Raw genomic sequence first — 23,615 nt, 5'->3', positions numbered from 1 at the left:
AGACATCACGTACCTCCTACACCATAATTTCTTGCTCAGTCAGTTCTTACCATGCCTACACAAATCCATTACTTGTAGATGTCACATGTATTTTCCAGGAGCTCAGTGCAACTTGTGACACCTCATACTTATGTATCAGATGTTTGCAGCTTGTTTATGTGGTCCTTTCCGCTGAGAAGCAGAGTGACTCCCCATGCCTACTTCTTTACCAGAAGGATCTTGAACTCTTAAAATCCTTTCCACATTCCTTTTCTAGTTAACTCTTCCCCAGAAGCCCAGATGAAACCTGAATCTAAAAGTATACAGATATTTTACAATTGAATAAAATAAAAAGATGACCTCTTGCTACTATAATTTTATAGGAATCAACAAAACATAACATCTTGTTGCAAGTCCAGTGGTCCCCTCTCCTGTTGGAGGCGGTAGGTTTCACCACCTGATGAAGGCAAAGTGAATCCTGTTCTGCAATTTTTCACCTCCTCAAGTGTGAGGAGTTCTCAAAATGCCTTCTGCAGTAGCAGTAAGACATTATAAGCCTGCATCTATGAATGAGGGCCTGTTAGAAGTACTGCCTGGGCAGGGAACCTGCCCAATTTTAGCAATCTGCTTTGTACAGTGCCTACTGAAGACATGAAAAAAGTAGTAAAAGAGCAATCTTTTTTGGTGTGTAGATCCTGTCTTTTCTTAGTACTCCTAAACTGAATTAATGAAGGTATTCTGGGACATGTGTGCTTCACCTGTTTCAGTCCCACAGAAGTTTTAGGAGCACTAACCTGAAGTCTGGTGTGCACCTGAAAGCTTTCCAGAGTTGTGCTTGTATGGGAATCTTTCCGTGGCTTCAGGAAGCTGCAGCCTTAGCTGTTACTTGTGACTGCAAGTACAGCAGTAGGATGACCTTCTTCATCTTTGCTGGCAACTGGAGAAGTCATACTGTGCTGTCTATTTATAAAGCAGGTATCATCAGAAAATTTAATGAGAACAAGGTGGTTTGGCACTTTGCTACCTTTTCAACCATGAGCCAAATACCAGTGTGATTACTGCTATAGACTGGCACTCAGAGCAAGTCCGCTGCAACCCTGACTTGGCTGTAAATTTTGTTTTACAATGTACTGTAAAAGGGAGTGAGGTTTTGTAAGAAGACCGAGAAGATTTATGTTTTATTTTGAAAGTCTTGAAAAGGAATGCTTTGAAGTATTTTTTTTTTCCGTGACAAAAGCCTCTAATCAGAAATGCCCTCCTCCAGGAAAACATACTGATGTCCCATGCCCCAGCCTAATGCTTCCCCTTTTTCCCAAACTGTCTTACACAAGCTTGGGAAGTGACAGTGCCGGGGCCATAAAACTTACGATGATCTTGCCTTAAATAGTAATAGAGAAATCTTCAGAGAGCTTTGGGATCTTCAGAAGCAGAAAGTTTCATCTGCATGATAATATAGCTAGTAATGGATATCATGGACAGGTTTTATGTCATTTATTATTAACTATTGCGTGCCAAAAAAGCTTTCCATACTGCAGAGAGCACAGAGGCTGCTGCATTATTTGCCTTGGGAAACTGAGAGTTTAGAAAATGTTATTAAATGATGAGCTACATATTCTGGAAACATTGTATTGAATTCCTAAAAACTTACTGGGAAACACTGTACAGCTGCAAAGCATAGATATATGTGTAATTTTAGGTGCTGAATGCCTAATGCTGTGCTAAAAATGGCCTGATTAAGTATGATTTTTTTTATTACTTCTCTCATAAGTGGATTTAAGGCTTTGATTCACACGATCAAAGGGAAACGAAACTCCTTGGAATTGTGTTCGTTAATCTCCAATCAATTTTAAAGAGGATCTTGACTTCTTTTTTCCTCTTTCCCTCTCTTCAGACCTCTAGCCAGACCGAACTCGAGAACTGGATCACTGCAATCCATTCAGCTTGTGCAACTGCAGTTGCAAGGCAGCATCACAAAGAGGACACTGTCAAACTCCTGAAAACAGAGATAAAAAAGCTGGAGCAGAAGATCGATATGGATGAGAAGATGAAGAAAATGGGTGAAATGCAGCTGTCCTCAGTAACAGATTCCAAGAAGAAGAAGACCATACTGGATCAAGTAATCTTGCCTGCTTATGTGAAATGGGCCCCTGAGAAATGTTTAAGGCCTTCTTCACCTCAGTGGTACCTCTCTCTGTCCCCACTCTGCTGCATGTGTGTGCTGGCAGAGCTCCCCTGAGTAGATAGGATGTATGTTGGCAGAGTACTGCCAGCAGCCCAAGTTGCACAATTTATCCACCCAACATGCTCTAAGCTACAGCACAGGTTCTCTCAATCTTCATGCAAAGGATTTTGCAGCCTGCATTAGTGACAGCTTTAGGGGAGCAAAGAAGCTACCAGAATACTGTGGGCAAGAGGCAATAGGATGTTGTAGTGAGAGCTGATTGTAGACCAAAAATCCGGCTGCCACCGTTGTCTTCAGCAACAGAAGAGGCTGATTCTTGAACCAGTAGATGGGATGAAGAAGCCATCCCTGGTTTCTTCTAGTTACAAGGATCTGCCCTGATCTCGTGGCTGAAGCCTCCACCACAAGTCTTTCTGACTTCAAGTGGACAATACAGTTGCATTTGAAAAGCAGAGAGCCTAGAGCAGATGTCTCTCCTACTGTTGCAGCGGCTCCTTATTTTAGGAAACTAACATATGGTGCCTGCTTCATTAGTTTGTAGCTCTTTTACCACGGTTGCCAAATGTGCCTGTGATGCAAACTGTAGGGAGTGGCTGGGGCCATAATGTGCTAAACTGAAGGGATTTTGTACCTTTAGAAACTTGTGGAAAGAGCTGAGAGAGGAGATGCTCGCTGCTGTTGAAAGGGCTCCACTCAAAGGCTGTCAGTGACAGTAAGAGGGCAAAGCAGTCTCTCCTTTGACGTAAAGGAGTTTTTCTAAACACTTTGAAACTGTTTCCTATCAGCAATTTGAATTATTTAATTCCCCACATAGGCTGATTACAGTGCTCTTCCACTGGTAAGATTAATTATTCCCAGTGTACTACATTTTTTCAAATGTAGCGAACTCCATTTGTGCTTACAGCAGTGCTGCTGCAGCTGTTTTGGGGTACTCTGTTTGTGAAACTTTTGTGGGTGGTTTTTGGTCTTCTTGTTTCTTAGATGCCCTTGATGCGTGAAAGAAGCCTCTTAAGGGAATATTCAGTAAGGAATCCTGGAATACAAAGAAAATTAAAAATGGAATGTTAATGCTATTAATTAGCATTGTATCAAAGGGGCAGTTGTCCCAGGAGAAAGCTTCTGCCTTGAACACTGAGAAAATGTTTTACATCTAATGAAAAGTTCTTAAAAACTGTGGGTTTTTTTATCCTTTTTGGGAAGAAGAGCGTAGGGAAGAGTGAATCGAGGTTTCTTTTCTTTGAAAACAAGATCAGCACTGGTGAAAAATATATTTTGCTGGGAACAGTGGACATTTTTCAAACTTCTTCATTTCACTCTATCTTTTCTGTGTACAGATTTTTGTTTGGGAACAAAATCTTGAACAGTTCCAGATGGATCTATTTCGGTACCGCTGTTACTTGGCTAGTCTCCAAGGAGGGGAGCTCCCAAACCCTAAAAGACTGCTTGCTTTTGCCAGCCGTCCAACTAAAGTTGCAATGGGCCGCCTTGGAATCTTTTCAGTCTCTTCGTTCCACGCACTGGTAAGTTTGGACAGAAACCAGGGGTCATCTTTGCCAACCTGAAAATCTCCTCACGTGCCCATTACAAAAATCATGTAGCGAATGAGCAGTCTGTATCTGTGGGGTGAGCCCTTACTTTAGCATGCAGGCTATTCTGTTTCCTGAAAGATGTATGTGTCCTGGATGTAAGCTAACAAGCAGATGCTTGCGAGCCATGATGTTACAAAAGCGGAAGAACCATGTTTAATTTTCCAGCTTTGCACACTGAAAATGCTTTCTAGAAACAGGACTTCCTGTCACAAAGAGCAGGCTCATCTCTGATGTCTGTGTTCATGGGCTTGATCCAAAAACCCTGTGAGGTCAATGAGAGTCTTTCTGAGGCTCTCAGCACGTGTTGGCTTAGATTGTCTTGGGCATGGCTTACTTTCTACCATATGGATGAAGCTACTGACCAATTAGTCTAATATCCTGTCTCTAGTGATCAACATCTCATGCTCCACATGGAAGGGGAAATGTTCTTCTCTGCTCTTTATGGTGTGACATATTTAAAATGGTTGTTTAAATGTAAATAATGTAACAACACAGCTTTTAAAAATACAGGGACATGCATGTGTAACATGGTGGGGTTTTTAATGAATTTCAATCATAATCCTGTAGTTTTGTCTTGGGCTCCTGGAGCTTCAGAGAAATAGCTGAACTCCACTGTTGTCTTGTAGATGTCAGCTGTACCCTTCAATTGAATCCAGAGCTGTAATTCAGTCAGGGGCGTTTTATTCTTTTATACATGAAAAGATTAGCGTCATCATCTTGTTAATTGCTAGTGGATTTATGTATTTTTTTTTAAAGTGGTGGGCTGTAATTTACATTTGTGCTTATTTTTTTGCATCTAGCAAAGCCCTGTTAGCCTGAAAAACAATCTGCTTCTTCATGCTGGCGTCTCTTGAGAGCCAAGTGAAAAAAAAATGTTTTGAATATGTTGTGCTGGAGAAGACACGTGCTTGCTTTTACTTTAAGCAGACTCTCATGTCCCTCTGTGCCCTCATGGATATGGTGCAGTGACTCTCGGGCTCCAGCTGTGTGCTGCGTGGTGATAGCAGCACAGCCCTGGCTCACTTGATGTTCCTCACTGTGTTAGGCAGAGGATGGGCTAAGCCTTTCTGCACACTGTCCCATGTACAGCTAAGAAATGTCTCACAAGGCCAAGCTGTGGAAGAAGCTGTTATTTCAAGTTCTCCTTTTCCTTGATTTCTCAATGTTCCTGAACAAGAATCACCATTACTCATATAGTGACGGTTCCCTGGGTACACAAGCCAGCTTTCTGTTATTCCCATCTTTATATAGGTTTTTTGTATCTGATGCACCCAAACAACCAGTTTCTCAGCTCCTTAGCTTGAGGGATCACTCAGAGGTTTGGCTGTTCCAGCTAGGGTTGTCACATTTTGTGAGTTTTGGGTGTGGGAATAGAGTACAAAGGCATTCCAGGAAGCGCCTGGCCAAGTCTGCAGGGTAGGTCTGTCTGTCTGTCTAGCTTTGCCTTTTGCTACCGTTTGTACCTGCCATCTTCTACCACTCCCTTTTTCACAAGAGAGGAGCTCACTGTCCTGATTCCACCTCTGGATGGGAAATCTGCTTAAACTTTGGCCTAAGCACAGCACCTCTGACTAAGCTTGCAGTAATTTCTACCAGAGCTTCCTTATTTGGATAATGCTCCCCAAATATTTGGTCTCAGTGAAAGCAAATAGCTTTCTCTTCTGAAGGAGTTGCTTCGGTCCGTTTTTCAAGTATCTAAGCAGTTAACACTGTTTTAATTTGAAGGATCACTTCAACTCACTTTTTTTCTTGTGCATTGCTCATGCCTTCAGATGTTGTGTATCTTTAAGGATGCCCAGAGTGCTTTCACAGGAAGGAGCAAAGAAAAAGACCAAACTTTTTGTTAAAAAAAAGTTAAGTTTTTGAAATCTCAGGCTTTCATAGAATCATTGTATCTCAGAATGGTTTGGGTTGGAGGGGACCTTACAGATTCATCAGGCTCCAACCCGCGGCCATGAGCAGTGCTGCCCCCACCAGTTCTGCTGCCCAGGGCCCCATCCAACCTGGCCTTGGGCACCTCAAGGGATGGGGCACCACAGCTTCTCTGGGCAGCTGTGCCAGCGCCTCACCGCCCTCTGAAGGCTTTGTGTGTCCAGCTTTGAAATCTCCTTAGAAAATAAAATGAAAAGAAAAAAAAAAAAGAACGAACCCAAAACACTTTCACTGACGTTGAGGTTTTGCTCTGGGTTGAGAAAGCTGCTTTAAAACACCTCAACTTGAATGCCAAAAAACATGTGATGCCGTCCGTAATAATTTTTAATTCTTGATGTTGGAAGAAATGAGTTAAATTGCAGTGAGAAGGAGGTAGCCTGGCAGCAGCAAGATTGTCCCTGTTGTGAGCACGCATTGTTATTATAGCCTTTGCCTCTTTTGTAAGGATATTTCACTGTTAGATTATGTAAGCGGTGGTGCGGTGGGATGCTGCAACCTTTGATTGTGAAACCATGTGGCACTGACAGGTGGCGGCTCGCACAGGGGAGTCCGGTGTGAGGAGAAGGACTCAAGCCATGTCCAGATCTGCCAGTAAACGGAGAAGCAGGTTTTCTTCTCTCTGGGGGCTGGATACTACCTCGAAGAAAAAACAAGGGAGGCCAAGCATTAATCAGGTAAGCGTGTGGGAGTTCGTGACACAATCGGTTTCAAGCTGACTTGTTATCATGCAGAATGTAGCTCGTGCAAAAAGTCACACCAAGCACTTACACATCCAACCTAAAACTTGTCTGCTTAATTTTTCACGCTGTGTAGCCGTCACATTCCATATCCTCTTCAAAAATCAGTGACTAATTACAGATAAGTGTACCTCAGCATCCTGAAGTGCAATTTGGAGTTCATACCCTTCTTTGCTGATTAGGTTGCATTACTACTGCTGCATTTTTGCTGCTTTTGCTAGAGATAGTTCCCCAAAACTCAACAGTGAGGCAACAATGTAAAAGAAAAACAGTTTTTATAACAAAAAAAAAAAAAAAAGAAAAAAAATATGGAGACTTTGTTTTCTTAAATTAAAAGTATGGGTTTATAAAATATTTTAAATGTAGCGAAGTCTGGGGAAAACTTTCTGAAGTAACAAGAAGATTTGTATGTAGGAGAGTCAGTCACTGTTTTGCTTTGAATTTTTAAAAAGCAAAAGCGAAAACCTTTCACTTCTCAGATGTTTCTAGAAAATGTGCTTTGGTGTGGTAGGAAGGTACTTCCCTGGTATTCTTTCCAAACATCTCTAATTACAGCTTTCAATTTTTGAGAGCCATACCTCATCTAATTGCAGGAAATGAAGGCTTTTCTCCTCTTTCTCTTCTTTCACTTTCTGAGGTGGGGGAAAGGCTTCGGACACATTTTGTTCCATGCGCCGTGATTACTTCTTCCTTCTTTCAATGCAGCAGTGGGTGTTTGTTGAGCAGGGGATTAATGCTGGAAAATTGTTTAGCTTTGTTTTTAGTAAGACATTAGATGTTCACCTAGGATGTAGTGCCTGAGCAAGAGCTCTGGGTTTTGCTGAGAAGCACCAGATGCTCTGTGAGTACATTCTCAATTCTTCACGCTGGTGCTGAGGCATCCATGTTGCTTTGTACTTATTTTCCCCACATCAAGCACAGTCTCTTGTCCTTAGCTACGATCCTGCCTGTGCTGACTCCTCAGTGCTGTGTTTTTCCTGAGCTCATCCTTCTTTTTCTTTTGGTGGGGATAAATGCATTCTTCATGCTTCCTCCCCATCCTCATCCTCACCTCCATAACTCCTCCATTACTCCCAGGCACGGAGAGGGATTTTGTTCCAAGTTAAAGAACAGTCGCGCTGGGGAGTGTCAAAAAATGAACTTTTGAGAAAGCGTGGGAAACTCGAAATGTAATGTTTGAATGTATTTCCCCAGCTCATATGTAGCAGCATGCAGCTATTTGCAAAGTTGAAGCAGTGAGCTCTAAATTCTTGAAGTGGAGTGATTGGTTCTGCTTCATTTTAGGTGCAGTATACTTAACAGTCAAACCCAGCAACTCGATCATAAACCTATGGTGATGCAGAGCTATAAAACTTTAGATTTCCAGTTTTAAGATAAGTTTCAATTGCAGTAACAACCTTGTTTTTCCCCTTCACACTCAGCTACCAGCTAAGAGCTATGCACAGGGCAGACTATTTTTTGCAGGTGTGTTTTGTCTGATGCCTGTCTGGTACAGTGTGATGCAGCCATCCAACTGAGCACGAAAGGAGGTAAAAGGTGTCTAGCTCTGCAGTGTAAGCTAGTGACAAAGCACTAAACAGAGCTGACATCTGATCTTTCAGTGTGGTGCCCAGTCACCAGCTTGTCCAATGCTCCCCATCCTTTCTAACCAGCTGATATTTTCATTTTTTGTGTTTTTGAGATGAATGTTTTTATTTCTCAGTTTGATTTGTATGTTGAGTATTGTTCATTGCCAGCCTTTGCAGCAGATCAATCTTGTCAGGCCCTAGTTTGTCCTGCACAGGGAGCAGATGTACACTTGTGTTTTAAAACACAGTTGCTCTGTTCCTCAGGTGTTTGGTGAAGGAGTCGATTCGGTAAAGAAATCTCTTGAAGGAATCTTTGACGATACAGTCCCGGATGGCAAGGTAAAAAACACCAGCTCTTCAGCTGCCTCCTTCCCATTCACAGCTTAAATGCAGCATTGGCTTTGGGACACAAGGAGACACAAAGCCCCTGGGATAGGAGCAGAGAGCAGCCTCTGCATGCTGTAGGGCTGGTGGCTGCTCCGCAATCAGTCTGAACTGATTGCTTGTCATCAAAACTGTTTGCAGTGCATGGCATCCTGAGCTCAGAGGAGGTGCCAGACCCAGAAGGGTATCAGCACTGCACACTAGGGAGGTGCCTGCCCGCAGGAGGAGCAGTCATTGCTGGGTCTGGGAAATGGCTCATTGTGGTATTGGCCATATGGGGTTTTCATAATTTAGGGCTACTGCAGCTATGAAGCACAGTGTTTCTCTGTTTTGTTTTCACGTGCTTCTGCAAGCTTTTGCATTTGCAGAAACAATTACAGTTGCTTTCTTTTTCTCCAGAAAAAACCAGCTATAAAGCAGCATTAAGACAGTGCTAAGGGGCACATTCTTCATGTAGTGAATATGTATTTAGCTGCGTGAGCCCACTTGAAGCAAATGGGAATTTTGCAGCCCCATCACTTCATGGAGATTTATAGCTTATAGTCTAACTTGGATGTACAATAGACAGGAAATTCAAAATAAGTGATAAGATTTGCTACTTTGGCATTTCTGGATGTAACACTTCAGTTTTATTGGCCTTGGATTGGTTTATTTTTGGATTGGGAGATGAAGTGCATTCAAGTTTTAATTTTAGAACTCTTTTTATCACTCTCATTTTTTTTGTTGCATTCCTAGCATTCTCAATAGCCATAGGGTGAAATCCCAGGATACACATATTGCACCAGTTTAGCTGTGTGGGTGGCTTGGAGAGGCACACTTTACATTGCTCAGGTAAAACTGCAAAGTTTTCCAGTCCAGGCAAGCCCTCAGTCTATGTTTATGAATAAAATGTCTTTACTACAAGAGGGCTTTTTTGTACAGCATGTAATGTTTCTTACACGGTGAAGAAGATCTTATTTGGCTCCTTTAGTCATAATGGATTTTGTCTGCTTAGAGGGAAAAAGAAGTGGCACTGAGCAGCGTCCATCAGCACAATCCTGACTGTGATATTTGGGTTCATGAGTACTTTACGCCGTCTTGGTTCTGCCTGCCGAACAACCAGCCCGCTCTGACAGTCATCCGCCCCGGGGACACCACTCGAGATGTGCTGGAGATGATTTGCAAGGTAAAGGCTGCCAGTGTGCCCTGGAGCAGGGCAAATGTCTGCAACTCTGAGCCCTTTCGTTTCAGCCTTTTCAGATGAACCTCGCAGTGGTTTTCTCCTATGCCAGTGCTCAGGCTGCACTGTGTTTGAGTGATCAGCTGTACATTAAATGAAAAATGTGAATTACACTGAATTGTGAAGGAAAATCATGCTAATGAAACTGTAAGAAAAGTTTGTACAATTGGAATTAAACATGTCATGAGAAGGTGGGTTGATTTTTGCCTTTTACACTCTGGCTCCTGTGCGTGAGTCTCTGAAATGCCTTCACACCCTCTGATGCCTCTCACCTGCCCACCTAACTGCTATCCCTCCACTGGAGGCCAAGCTGTGTGCGGGATCCTTCTCTCTCTCTTGCCCTTGTTCCCCAGCCTGCTTCCTTTCTCTGCATCCAGTCTCCAAGCTTTCCCATCACCTGTTCCCTCCACTGCCAGATGGAAGATCCCACCAAGATCCCACCCATTCTCACATGTCAGGTTGCCCTGTTTCCAGGTGTTATTCCTCCTTCCTTCCCCCTGCCTCTTACTCCCTTCTGACTGGCGTGGGAGAGAGAACAGCAGTGCCAGGAGTAGGAACCAGTGTTTGCTGCCTGCATTGCAGAGACAAACTTGCCTCACGTAGGTGGTGGGAGGGAAGGGAGAGGAAAGCTTTCATCTGCAGAAAAACCACCTGGATTTCTTTGCCAGATGAAATATCAGAGCCATTTGGGCATTAAAAACAGTTGCATCTCAGCAGAGAAGTTTAAAGCTTTGACAAATTAAATACAAGCTTTCAGATCTGGCATCCGCATAATGTATGTTTTCCACTAACCAGCTGACTGCAATCTAGACCCAACTCGTGTCACGTGCTGCTTTGAAAAATGAGTCCTCTTTTGTATAAAAACAGCAGCAAAAGAAAAGAAAACATTTATTGCTATCAGGAGCTTAACTTTGGGGACTTTCAGAACACGTTACATGTGCTTCCAAAGAGAAGAATGGTGAGAGAAAGGCGTTTGTTTGGAATAATGATACAGTGTGCTCATCCCTCTGCCAGGTGCACCATTAAAGGTGGCTACAGCTTGTGAAAGCTCCTCATTGTATTTGGGAAAAAATGACATTTCTGGGGAGAGACATGATAGGAAAGCTGGATGACACATTATTAGTAATGATTTATTTTTAGGACTTTTATTTTCTTTTCGGTAAGAGTGATTAACTCAGTGGACCACATTCTTAGCTGGAGTAAACTGGTGTAGCTCCATTGGTTTCAGTGTTGTCCTGCTGAGGATGTGGTTTCTCACTGTGTTTTTTATTCTGGTGGGTGGTGTTGTATAAGGAAATGGGGAGGTGGGTGAGTGTTTTTTTGAAGAACTATTTATTATCTGTTTCTTTCCTTTCTGTCAGAGTTTTCAGCCTGGAAAACACTGATGGATGTCTTCTTTTCTATCATGTTTAATAATCAATCTCTTTCTTCTGTCTCTTGCATTCAGCTCATTTTTTCCCTTTTAATATCTGATCCACATCATTTCACATCAGTTTGCCATCTGCCATCTGAGAACCAGTCAAGTTCTGGTATAGTAAACATTTCAAGATCTACATTTCATATAAGCCTCTTCATGTTTGTAGATGCGGATAACTCTATCTGTGCTATTAAACTGAGCTTGATTATTCTATCAGAGAACATTAAGTGCACTCAAGTCATTGTAGAAAATGTGTTCTTATACTAACATTGCTGCTTGTTATTATACAGTGAGTTAGGTTTTGGATGCTGCTGACACTTTTATGATTCAAGATTGGTGGGAGTTGAGTCTAAAGCACATTTTAAAGTGGTTTCTCAAAGATTTCTCCTAAGATTTAACTAATAGCATCGTTTGGAAGGCAGGAAAAGTCAGTGTATATGCATTAAATTGTTTCGTATGGATAATAGCTATTGGTGTGAACGTGTATATATACGTATTACTAAAATTTGCGTAATGATATGTCTTAAAATTGAGTAGAAATGCACGTAGTACATATGGATGTAGGCAGAAGCAGTATGGAGAGAATAACACCAAAACTGAGCATAGACTACATGGCATTTAGTCTTTTGACTGAAGTACATAAGAAGTGAGATGCAAAAAGCCTTTTATTTTCTCACCATTTATGTTTTTGAAAGGGACAAGAAGCAGATTTTCCTTAGGTCTTTGGATCTATGCTCCAATTCTCTGAGAATTGACTTATGTCTGATGCTCTGTGGGCTTGCTTTGATTTTGAGCTGGTGTTTTCCAGCCAAAAAGACTTGGGCCACACAACTGTGAAGCTGGAGTAATACGGTGGCCTCACCAGCATGTTTCCATGATTCTGTAACTTCAGTCCTAATTCAGTCTCTCACACCAAGCTGAGAAAATACACCCTTTCTTGGATGTCCTGGTCCTTCGCTAAGGCAAAAGACGTGGAGGGGAAGAACGTGTCTCCTGTCAGGCTGAGTGGTCCCTGGAAGTGCTGTCCACCCTTTCAGTACAAGGGTGCCAAAACGGATGAATAGTTCAGGTTGGGTGCTGCCCCGCTGCACCACTCAGAGCTTTTTGAATTGGTTCCCACCCTAGACTGTAAGTTCTTCTTCAAGAGCACATCAGTTAACCTGTCAGGTTGGGCTTTAAATTGAGTTAGCTGCTTAATTTAGTCCAGATATAGCCAGAGTTATTAGGAGAGAAATAAACAAACCAAGATGCTTATTTGCTCTGCTAAAGGTGTTTTGGGTGGTCTTGAACGGATATTAGTCATACTAAAGCTGCACTATTTCTGCTCCCACCTCCCCACATATGGATGCACAGCTAGGCCAGCAACAGAAAAAAAGTGGGTTAAGAGCATGGCTTTTAGGGCAGACTGCCTGTTTCCACTTCAAGACAATCTTTCCTTTCTCTTCATTAGACAATTGTGCCTCAATCTCAAAGAGTTTAACTAATGTAAAATTGTGATGCATACAAGGCATTGCTGCAGTATACGTATTTTAATTAGCTAAATGTTATGGCTCATGTGCTGCACCACCACAGCCTTAATGGTGATGACTTGCATTTCCTGACGCCGGGGGGGATTGCACTGCAGTGGATGAATGGGATCCACCACAGCTGATGGTGCTTCTTGGATGAAGTGAATGCCTTATGTTTTATCCAGTGGCCTCTTTGGGCACTGCCTTTCTCTGGAATGGCTCAGAGCCTCAGCGTGGCATTTGTCATCTTCCTCCTGCTCTCTCAAATGGCCTGTATAATCTTCTTGCAAGCAAATCTCCCTTCGGAGACCAATGGGTATGAGTCCAGAGGCACCATCAACTCTTCCTGCGCCTGTATCAAAGCCAGCAGCAGCCCTTTTATGGACTGCTGGGAATAGAAGATCAAGCCACCCACTTGCAGCAAAGGCTCCTCTTTTTAGATTGTATCAGGTGAGGGCTTGAGGAGCAGTGTGAGGCAGGAATATGTGAGTGCAGCCTGTGGCCTTTCTGCTCCAAAGTGCCTCCAGGCCCTGGGCTGGGTTCATCCCTCTGCAGCAGATTGTAATTCCTGCCAGCCTTCTGACGAGCCCATCAGACACCAAGGAGTGTCTCTTTGGATGTCTGCTGCAATGAGCAGGTGGTTGGAGGTGGAAGTAGCAAAAATACACAGCACTGCGTAGGGGGCTCTTGCCAAACCCTGGGCTTTATTAAATCACATGTAATTATACAGCCTTAATCTGACCAACCTAGCATTTGCTGGGTGGCTCTCACTTGGCCGTACCTGAAGCTCTATGAAATGGAGAAAACATATGAGATCGTAAGCACAGGAGACCACAGAAGATGCAGTTTAGTGGCAAAAGCAGACTCTCATGTTGCCTGTTAGATGGTTGGACAAGGTGATTTTAGTGGATTTTTCCAACCTTAATGATTCTATGATTATGGTTAATTTTTCTGCTACTATGGTTTTTCCATGTAGCATTTTTTCCCCATTAAGCACTTTAAATGGCTCAAGCATTTCACAGGCTTTCAGAGAGCCTTATCATAGGCTTTTTGCTCCACTTTTCATTTGTGCTATCTGCATTTTTATCTCTCCTCTCTGTTTTTGTTTAATTTGTGTGCATGGTGCTCTTCAGTTTGTGTCTAGGGGTAGCACACTAATCTGGCCAGAAACTAATCTGGCACTCCTATGTGTCATTTCTGGACAGCTACAACCAATTCTGCTTCCCTTGAGTTTCTGAGGTGTTTGTATGGATGTGCATATAGGAGGAAAACTAGGAAAAAACACTAAGAAAAATGGTTAGTAAAGAGTGAGCAAAGGTTGTAAAATGTGTATCAAAAAAGAAAAAAGAAAGAGAGTGTGAGGCTCTCCTATATTCAGTTCTTTTATTTTGTCTTTTGATTGATTTCAAGTTGCTTATTTAATTAAGCAGGTATTTGCAACAGAGTTTACTCCATTTCAGATATTTCATGTAAGGACAGTGTGTTTTTTGAATTGGACATATCTGAATGCAGCAATACAGCAATAGATCTGTCTTTTATTTTTGTATTGGTTGCAATTTTGTTTCATTGATTAATCCAGACCTTCAAAAACATTCCCCGTTCTCTGAATACCTGTGGAAGGGTTTGCTAAATCAAGGCACAATCTTCTCCACAGGTCACTTGGTATACATTACTCATAATCTGTACTGTGTCATCAGTCAGTTGAATCTCAGTATTTCATCATCTTGGCTTGAGGTGGATAAGTGAGCCTTTAAAAAACAGTAGTCTGACACATAACCAGTAGGAAATAATGACATTGTTCCATAAATTTTCAGATGAGCCACTGTTTTTTGTGCAACCTGGGAAATTTTGGTAATTTGCTGATAAAAGATGAAAAGGCAGACTTATAAAAGTTTATAATTGTGGGACGTCTAAAGTGAGTGAGGTGAATTTACCTCCTGTATTTCTGAATCACTTCTGGGTTTTTCACTAGCTTAAGTCAACAGTTTATGAACTTTGAAAGTAACTTCTGAATGACGTTCTTTGTGTTTATCATCATTCCAAATGTGTTTTGATTACACACTGCATTAACCTCTGCTTAAATTGAACTTATTAATCGTGCTGAAAAAAGGTCATTAACATCTCCCAGACCAAATGCTATATCCTCAGCTAATTATGACTAACTCATTAAAATGGTGTGACCTGTTTCCACTAGGATGTAGTCCAGTATAGAACTCTCAGCTTCTTTCACCCTTTTTAAGCCAACCTATCCTGTGTTGTTTTGAATGTAGAGGATTCGTGTATATATATATTTGTACACCATGCATATTTGTTAAATTATGAAGATGCTAAAAAACAAACCAACCAACCAACCAAAAAAATCCACAGAAAAGACTTTTCTGTCACATTTTTTTGTTAGCAGAACATTTGTTTTCCTTCCTGCAATTTTAAATGCACTTTGTATACATGGGTATGCTCCATATCCTTGCTTTAATAGTTTTTGCTTATTTCTGCAATAGCCTGGGATGGAGCAGAACTGCAAAATAAACAGAATTGAAGAGGCTGGTCAGAGTAGTAGCACTGTCCTTAAACTCTTACTTCTGGGGAAGAGGGGAAGCTTCAGATTCTTGTTGAAATTAGGAGAACATGGGTCTCTTATGACAGATGATGCTGGGGCACTTTTTTCTCTCTGTGAATGTCATGCGATTTTCTGATTAGAGATAATGTGAGCCATTGCTCTTGTCTTACAAAGCCTCTTCTCCATTTCTTGCAGACACACCAGCTGGATCACTCTGCTCACTACCTACGTCTTAAATTCCTGATTGAAAACCAGATGCAGTTTTATGTACCAAAGCAAGAGGAGGATATCTACGAACTGGTAATGCTACCTCCTAAACAAAATTAGATGACACTGTGTAGGACACTGTTAATTAGTGTTCATTTGGTATTTCCAATATTCAGTTATGCTTTTTAACTTGCAATTATGTAGCTGTGCAGGCCATTGCAATTGGCCTGCAGTAAGGTAATCCCTCCAAACATTTCATCTTGAGGAAAGAGTTGTGTTCTGCTTACTTTTGTGCACTTACAGGTCTGTGTGGAAGAGAGAAGGAACAGCCACTAGTAATGGGGTGAAGGTCACGGCAATGTACATTTAACCTTAATTTCTCTCAAGGCTGCCTGTTCCTCTTGTTTGTATTTTCCTTGTTTGTTTTAAAGACGTCCTGTTAAAACCTCAGTGCTTCTTGTTCAGATCACTTTGATTTTTTTAAGAGAGAGAGTGAGGGTGCAAGTTGTTTTTGCTGCTTTGGTCTTTGGTGGTTTTCATATTTTTGTATGGGATGGTAAATGTTGAGGTTAAAAAGCTGTGTGAGAATATACATTCCTAATTGCTTCATTTGGAAGTCTTCGTATCATGAATCTCAAAAGCAGACTTCAAAGGAATTCTGAAATCAGAGATTAAAAAACCAGACCAAACAGAATTAGTGTCATGCTTTGGCTCTGTGATTTTACGCATGCATGCTGTAAAGCTTTTCAAAGTCCTTTTTATTGGTGGCTGTTTTATTTATAAAAAGTAAAACTTTGCTGGTTATGAATGCTTTTGTTCATTTACTAAAGAACTTCTGCAGTTTGCCATTATCACAGTTAAAAAAAACAACTGAGAAAGTACTAAAAGTGGGAAGTGAAACGTAGCTGTGAAGGATTAAGACTCAGAGGAGACAGATTTGGCTTTGACTTTTTTATGTTAAGGGGATATAGGGTTGACAGAGCTATCAGTTATTGTTTATTCTGAGGAAAACTGAAATTAAACTCTACGGTCAGTAGCACTATGTGTGTGCTGAAAGATTACAGTATAGATAGGATCGTACCTAATGTAGTATTGGTAAAGGTCTGTGCACTTGTGCGTGTGCCTGTGTGCTGGTTTCATGAGAAAATATGAGTTACTTTTATTCAGGTGTTAAATTAGATGATTTTCTTGCAGTGATAAAAGTAATGGCTCTATTTCTGTGGTCGCCCAAATAGTGTTTATAACAGGCGAGTGCTGATGTCATCTTGCCAGAGCTATCTTCCCTCTACTAAAATGCTTTCAAAATACATTACTGTGGGAAAGGTAATTTCTTAGGATGATAATCCTTTTTCTTGAAGAATATAACAAACGATTTAAGTAAGAAGCTGAGATTAAACAACCATATTCCATTCCTTTCCAAAACATACATGATGATGCTTTGTTTTCCAACACAGCCTTTCAAAAATTCATGTGCTTCGTTTATTGTGTGTTATAAGAGTTACTAAGGGCTAGGGGACAGCTATTTAGCATTAGGTGCTACACCAGGCAGTTTAAGCACCTTCTATTGTAAATGAAGTGTTGGAATGTTTGGGCTGGAGCTTGACGTGCCAGACTTCTTACTCTGGGTAGGATATTGATGGCACTTTCAGATGGGAAAAGGAGACTGGAGGCCCCTCTGAAATGGATGGGGTGGATGATGGTAGGATGGGGTGAGGCTGGTGGCATTGGGAAAGGATGCTGTGACAGGACCAAAGTGTTAGAGGAAAAAATGCAAGCAGGTGAAGGGCTTGAGGAAATGAAGGTAATGATGAATATCCCCAGACTGCCATGAGAAGCACCAGGGGCAGCAAAGAGATTGAAGTGGATGGAGGGGGCAGCGCTGCCCTTGAATGCTAAATTCTCCTTGGGATGGCTGCAGAGTTCAACCAGTTTTTGTTCTGAAAACAATGCAATTTTCACTTGTTTTTTGCCTTCCCCTCTTTTTAAAATGTTTACTAAAATCTGGTTGAGATTTTGTGAATGTCATTTGACTCATTTTCAAGTGTTGAATAATATGTTTCTATCTTTGAAAACTGCATTTTAAAAGTACTGCTAGCATGGCATCCTCATTGAATTTTACATTTATCTTGCTGTACACAACCACTTAAATGGGTATTCATCTGTTCCATTATGCCTAATATTTGCATTAAACAGATGAGTAAGTGTTGGTAGAAGCAGGAGAGAAACCTTTCCTAATGACTTACTTTACTTTTTTAAGGGAATGGATTAAATGCTTCAGTCCAAACACTCATGTCACTTAATTTCAAAATGTCACTTAATTATTGTGGTTGGTTTTTTACAGTCTTAACCACATTGACAGAATTAATATTTGCCTGTGAGCTCTCTTTCTTCTGTGGCTACGATTTTTTCCAAAGGTTGTTTTTCCAAAGGTGGAAGGATGGCTTGTTACTGAAGTTGTAGCATGTGCTATGGAAAAAACAGCTTCAAACTTATGCTGAGACCACGGCTGTCAGTATGGCTTCGGGAAAGCTAGGGCTGCCTCCCAGAGATACGAGTTCAGAGACTATCTGGAAAAATGGAATTTCCCTACCTGGGTTGTTGTGACAGGCCCCAGTACCACCTCATTTGTTAGGAGCTGAGCGGCAGGGCTGGGATACAAGAGTAAGTAGCACGAAGCAAAAGATTTAAGGGTAATTCCTGTTGCTGGCAGTGTAAGCAGAGTACAGGGCTGCAGCTGGGGGGCTGCTCAGCTCCTGAAAGGCAGAGTGATTCCCACAGAGTGTGCTTGGATGCTGCCCAGAGGTGTGAATTGGTGCTGCTCTCCCAGGAAGGATGTTAATGATGATTTCAAAGGCTTGGATAGAAATAAACATTAACGTGTGAAAGGTGAGAAAGGAACTGCATTTAAAATCCAATCATCTTCTAACAATTGAGAAATGTTTTTAAGAAGGAAAATTCCTACTTAGAATTTTAGTGCTATAAAATAATTGAATTCTTGCAGTGTCTTAATGTAAATAATATACATGCTTAACATTAAAGGATAACTTCCCATTAAATACAGAAGGAGGAATGGAAGTTCTTTTTCTCGTGCACTCAAAATTGTGTTGATGGAGTGAAATAAATGTATTATTACTTTTATGTTGGCAAGTAGCAAAGTACTACTTATTCCTCTTTAGTTTCTAACAGTCAAGCATAGCAACACAACTAATGTTTTGTACACGTGGGGAAAAACTGCCTGATAAGTAATGACCATGGTCTGTTTCTCCCTCCTCCTGAGAAGAACACTGTTCAATATGATTACAGTTAATGTGTTCTCCCACAGTAACTTATTTCTGTGTATCTTTTTTCTGCTCAGCTCTACAAAGAAATAGAAATCTGTCAGAAAATTACGCAGCATATTCAGATAGAGAAGTCTGATACGTCCTCTGATATTTATGGTAAGTTTTGTTTCCTTTTGTTTTAATCTTCCTACCGAATCAGTTCTAGGTGTGTGTGCTTGCCATTGACTGACACACCTGAGAGGCCTGTTGAGCAAAATAAGGAGAGCACATCTGATTCCTGTGCCATCTACAGAAAGCTCACTCCCCTGCCCTAACGCAGCGTTGTTTTACGTGTGACACAGTGAATACGTTTCTTTGCTGGTGCTCAAGCTGTAGGATATGGAGCTCTTTGATGAGAGCTATGGTGGCATTTGGAACGAATGTTTTCTTGTTTTTGTAGTTTCTCAAAGCACCACATACGGAAGTTGTGGGACTGAGCGCTGGCGGGAAGCAGCATCCTTTGCTGATTGTCACATTTACAAGAATGCCTGCATTGCGGTGTTCACAGGGACTCTGCCATGGAGCTGGGGTTTGAGAAAGGGCTGCCAACAGACTGACAGTGGGCTCTCCCCCTCCTCAGCCCTCCCTCTCCCAGTGCCCCTGGCTATGAAGGGACAGAGCCAGGAGCATCGCTGAGGGTGGGAGGCCCCTCCAACTCTGTGGCTGGGCAGCTGGCGTAGGAGAGGCTCCTTGGCCCCTTTCCCTGGCTGCTGTAGTTCTACAAGGTGGGTTCTCATCTTGCCCCGGTGCTCCCAGGCTGGGAGAGCCTGGCCCCGGTGCACACCGGGTTCTCCAGGAGCGTCTATGAACTCCTGGAGCTGGAATCCAACCTGTCGTATAGATCTGGATGGAAGCGGAGGAAGTCCTCCTTGTGTAATTTCAGCAAAATTCCCAATCTTTATGTGGAGGCAGTCATATTATCTCTTCAGTATTTGAAGTTGCAGACCTCCAGCCTGGCAAGTTTGCCCTTTGGTCTAGCAATTACAGTTTGGTAGTGTTTTTAAACATTATTCGAGCAACCTACCCTGCGGGAAGTCAATCTGCATCTTTTTACTGTTTATCTAAATATTGTGTTTTAATGACTAGAATAATTCCAAATCCCTGAACTGCTTATTATGCAGCTGCCGGCCTTCTGAATATTGAGCTCTGCTACAAAGCAATGGTGCTGACTGTGGTTTGAATGCTGACGGCTTGAGAAAGAAATATGAACTAGCACAGCAATGGCCCTAGGTTAAATAATTACACTGTGGCTGAAAGCACTGCAAGAACAAGGGGAATTGTGGCATTTCCCGTTTCTCTTTTCCCTTTTCCCTTTCTGTTTTCTGTGATAGATGGGAAAGACAATGAAACACACTGTCATGTCCTGCGAAAGGGAATCAGCTGCATGAGACACGGGATGTATCTGGTCAGCAGCTCTGACCCTTCAAAGAGCAAGTGCTCAGTGCACCCCAAAAAAAGCTGACTTTGCACTCACTGAAAGAAAATGGCAAACTTGCATTGACTTTAGATGGTTGCAGGATTTCTATAGTCTGCATGTGTCTCAGAAACAGTACTGTATGGTCACTCAGTGACAAGTGTGTACTGAAATACTTGCTTGCAGGGGAGCAAAGGAGGATGAAATAGCTGTGTTGGTCCTGTCTTGGTGCTGGGGTAGGGTGTGATTCATTCTGCAATCCTTTCCAGTGCTGTATTTTTAAGTACATGAGAGTTTTTAGTCCTTTTAGTCTCTGTGTGGAATTAATGTTGCCTATACACACTTCTACAAAACAGAAAGTAAATTAAAAGCACTTTCATGAGGTATGGCAATACAAAGATCAGAGCTTTATAGTTGCAGCATGGATTCTTTTTAACAGGATTGCTTAAGATTTCTTTGTATTGCTTTTGTTTTGAAAGAAGTCTAAATCAATAACATGGCTGTAATGTCTCCAATCATCTCTGCCTAGGTCCTTCTATGAGAAGGTTTACATCTCATGCTGGCTCTTAAGCAGCCGGGCAACGCAAGAAGCTCAGCCCCTGTTCATCATGTGCTGAGAACAGGGTCAGGAGCCAGCACCACAGCTGAACATCTATGGTGCTGAGGGATTTCTCATTCTCCTGATTGCTTTTTTTTTCTGTGCAGCTTTGTTCAACCCTTGTCATACTTCTTGCACATTTTTAGAACAAGTGTCCAGAAGAACTGGAAAAGTCTTCATGAAAATGAGAAGAAAATAAATGAGATTATGAAAATAGTGACATTAACTGTTGCTGTTCCTAGTATTCCAGCTATATCAACAGTAATGTTTGTAAATCACCTTGAATTTTCAAGATACTTCACAAGCAGCTGTTACTTAATCCTGACAATGTGGATTTAGAGCTGTTATCTCCACTTAACAGACAGCATCAAAGGTGGGGAGATGAAATGCTTTCACGAAGGGTTCAATTAGACTGGCCAATCCAGCTCACTAGCCTAGCAAAGTAAAATAATAAGTGAACAGCTGTATGCTGGCTTTACAAGCTGTTTACAGCCAGGTGAGAGATCCTGGTGCCAGCAAGGTGGCAGAGCTGCTTCTACAGGCATTAGCAGGCTCTTGGAGCAGCTTTGCTCTCGTGTCTGAGCAAACTTGAGTTGAAGTGACACCAAGAGGACAGAGCACAGCATTTCAGGGAAGACTCATCTGGGGGGCACTTTGGAGTGTTTCTGATTGCTTATGTGTTTGTAGTAAGAGACATTTCTGAAGTATCTGGCCATTGCCTTCATGACATCTGCCAACTGGTTGCTATTGCTGTGCTGTCTTGGCATATCCATACTTGCCTCTTACACCAGTACCAGCCTCTTCATACAAGGCTGGTACAGAAATCAGAGAGCATTCCCACTAAAAACCCTCTGCTTCCAGCGCATGTGTGCATGAGGAGCATCCCTATACTAATCCTTTTTTAGGCAACTGTCCGTCCCAGGGGATGTTTTTTTTTGTGGAAGCAGGTTTGTTCTGATGTTGTGTTGTTTTGGTGTGACTATGTGCGCTCTTTAATGCTCACTTTTGTTCTCCTGTCATCAAAACTTTTCAGTGAAGAAAAGGCTCTGTCAGGGTCACCGCTCATCTCTTAACACCTGTGTTTCAGGGTCCATGCACAGTTTGATAGTAATCTTTTTGGCAGTGATGGCAGCTTATGCAATCACTGTCACTTCCACCCACTCCTGCCTCCTGCAGTGCTAGTACACGTGTTTGTGTGAAGCACCTGGAAAGTCGATCCAGACAAAAGCTGCACATTTGTACCATGTCTGTATACAAACTAGACAAACATACATGTATACAAACTAGACATACATACATACACAAGCATATATGTGTGTGTTCCCTGCTCTGCTTTTCTGCCTGGCTGCGAAAGCACTGGCAGCAGCACTGCAGAGGGACAGGAGTGCTCCTCCAAATTGTTTACCAAATCCAGACACTGGATTTGCTGCTACTGTGGCAACAGAGTTCTGTTTATCCATACCTGGAGTATGCTCACACACCCTGTCTGCGGAGGGGTTAAGTAGACTTGTGAGATGGTCATTCTGAGGCTGCTGGCTGCCTATCTCTTATCTCTTAAAGCTGATGAAAGCATGTGTAATGGCTCCTTACGTACATTCTGCCAGTAATTATTGCCTTGGCTGAATTAAAATGCAACTATATAAGCTCACAGCCCTGACAGTTTGGACGGGGAAGTTGCTTTCTCATGGAAAAGAGGGGAGCTTGAAACAGGCTGGACATCATCTCCCAGTTAGCTACAAGAAGAATGTGAGATGCATTTCAGCTTTGCTTTAACTGTATGGTAGTTGGAGTGGAGGCTGTATAGCAAAACAGCATTTCAGTTGCAAAATGGTGATTGTTTTAATAGCTGATCATTTGTGCTGACTCAAACAGCAGTCTTGAGTATGCACCACCATGCCTGTGGTTTAGGTTTTCCAGGTAGGCTTTGCAGTGATGACAATCAAATGCTACTATTTTTTTTTACATCTGCTCTTTTGTTTAGTTAAGAGTTTTTCTCTGCCAAAGCAACCGCATTGAGTGAGCTTCACAAAGTTTGTTTTATTCAGGCTGAGGAACTCAGTAAGCCACAGAGGGCCATATGCTGCTAGCTTCCAGGCTGACACATTCTTCCCCCTCCTTTTCTTTTTAAATGATATATAGAAGAAATGACTTTGTGTCCATAACCATCAGCTTGAAGGGAGTCCTCAAATCAGAATGGGCTCCCAGCACATCTGCTTCCTCTTGGCTGGTGGCTCCATGTCAAACAAGCACCTCCCCCCCTAGAGATTTGCAAATGTTTTTCTAGTTGGAAGAAGATAGAGCAAATGGTTGCCTATACCCATTTAGGGAGCAATGAAGTTTCAGAAAGGCAAATGTTCAGCTTTAGATAACTCAACAGTAAATAAGCAAGACCTGTTTAACTAAACACATTGTATTTACTTTACACATTATTATCTTACACAAGTCAAACACAAATGGCAAGAAAATCACCAAGACCAAATGTAACAGTACATTTGCACTGTTAAAATCAAGACTTTGTCAGTACTTCCATTATAAGATTGTTCAGTAGGTCTCTGGGGCAGCTATAAAAAGTGTGCTGAAACTTGGCAAGTTACACAGATCGTGCCAGGAGAAACTGAGAAAAGAATGGAGGAGAGGGAAAGGCAACATTTCTACAAACTTCAAAAAGCAGAAGTTGACTGTAGAGACATTGTTGTAGACTGTATGAGTTAATGATGGTGTGTCAGCCATACTGTCAGCTTCCTGGCTTTTGTTGGTTTGGTTCGCAAAACACAGCACTGTACAGCTTTTGTCTGCAAGCAGCAAACTTCTTGAAATGACCTTTGAGAAGGGAATTTGAAGTGTGTTCCAACATTTTGCAGCTGTGATATACTTAAATAAAACTGTAAATGATTTATGTAGAAACTTAGAAATTGAGTTTTTTCTTAAAGATGCTTTTTCACTTTTCAGCATTTGTAAAGGTTTAAAGAAAGGAAGAAAGGAAAAGTTTGTAACTACTTCGTCA

The 23,615-nt window shown here is 41.8% G+C and overlaps 1 protein-coding gene across 14 annotated transcripts in view; it reads left to right on the top strand.

Moving 5' to 3' along the window:
• The window catches only part of TIAM1 (TIAM Rac1 associated GEF 1), a 172,436-nt gene that overhangs the window by 111,266 nt on the left and 37,555 nt on the right, over window positions 1-23,615 (top strand). For all 14 annotated transcript variants that reach the window (XM_085241793.1, XM_085241807.1, XM_085241798.1 and 11 more), the window contains 7 exons: window positions 1,871-2,095; window positions 3,496-3,681; window positions 6,210-6,356; window positions 8,252-8,326; window positions 9,366-9,536; window positions 15,268-15,372; window positions 18,635-18,716. In XM_085241793.1, the coding sequence (XP_085097919.1) occupies window positions 1,871-2,095; window positions 3,496-3,681; window positions 6,210-6,356; window positions 8,252-8,326; window positions 9,366-9,536; window positions 15,268-15,372; window positions 18,635-18,716 (991 nt within the window). The remainder of the gene's footprint in view (window positions 1-1,870; window positions 2,096-3,495; window positions 3,682-6,209; window positions 6,357-8,251; window positions 8,327-9,365; window positions 9,537-15,267; window positions 15,373-18,634; window positions 18,717-23,615) is intronic.

Source organism: Meleagris gallopavo, chromosome 1, assembly GCF_905368555.1.
Source record: "Meleagris gallopavo chromosome 1, MGAL_WU_HG_1.1, whole genome shotgun sequence".
Classification (NCBI taxonomy): Eukaryota; Metazoa; Chordata; class Aves; order Galliformes; family Phasianidae; genus Meleagris; species Meleagris gallopavo.
Note: the sequence above shows the minus strand (reverse complement) of the source record. Positions and strands in the feature narration are given on the sequence as shown.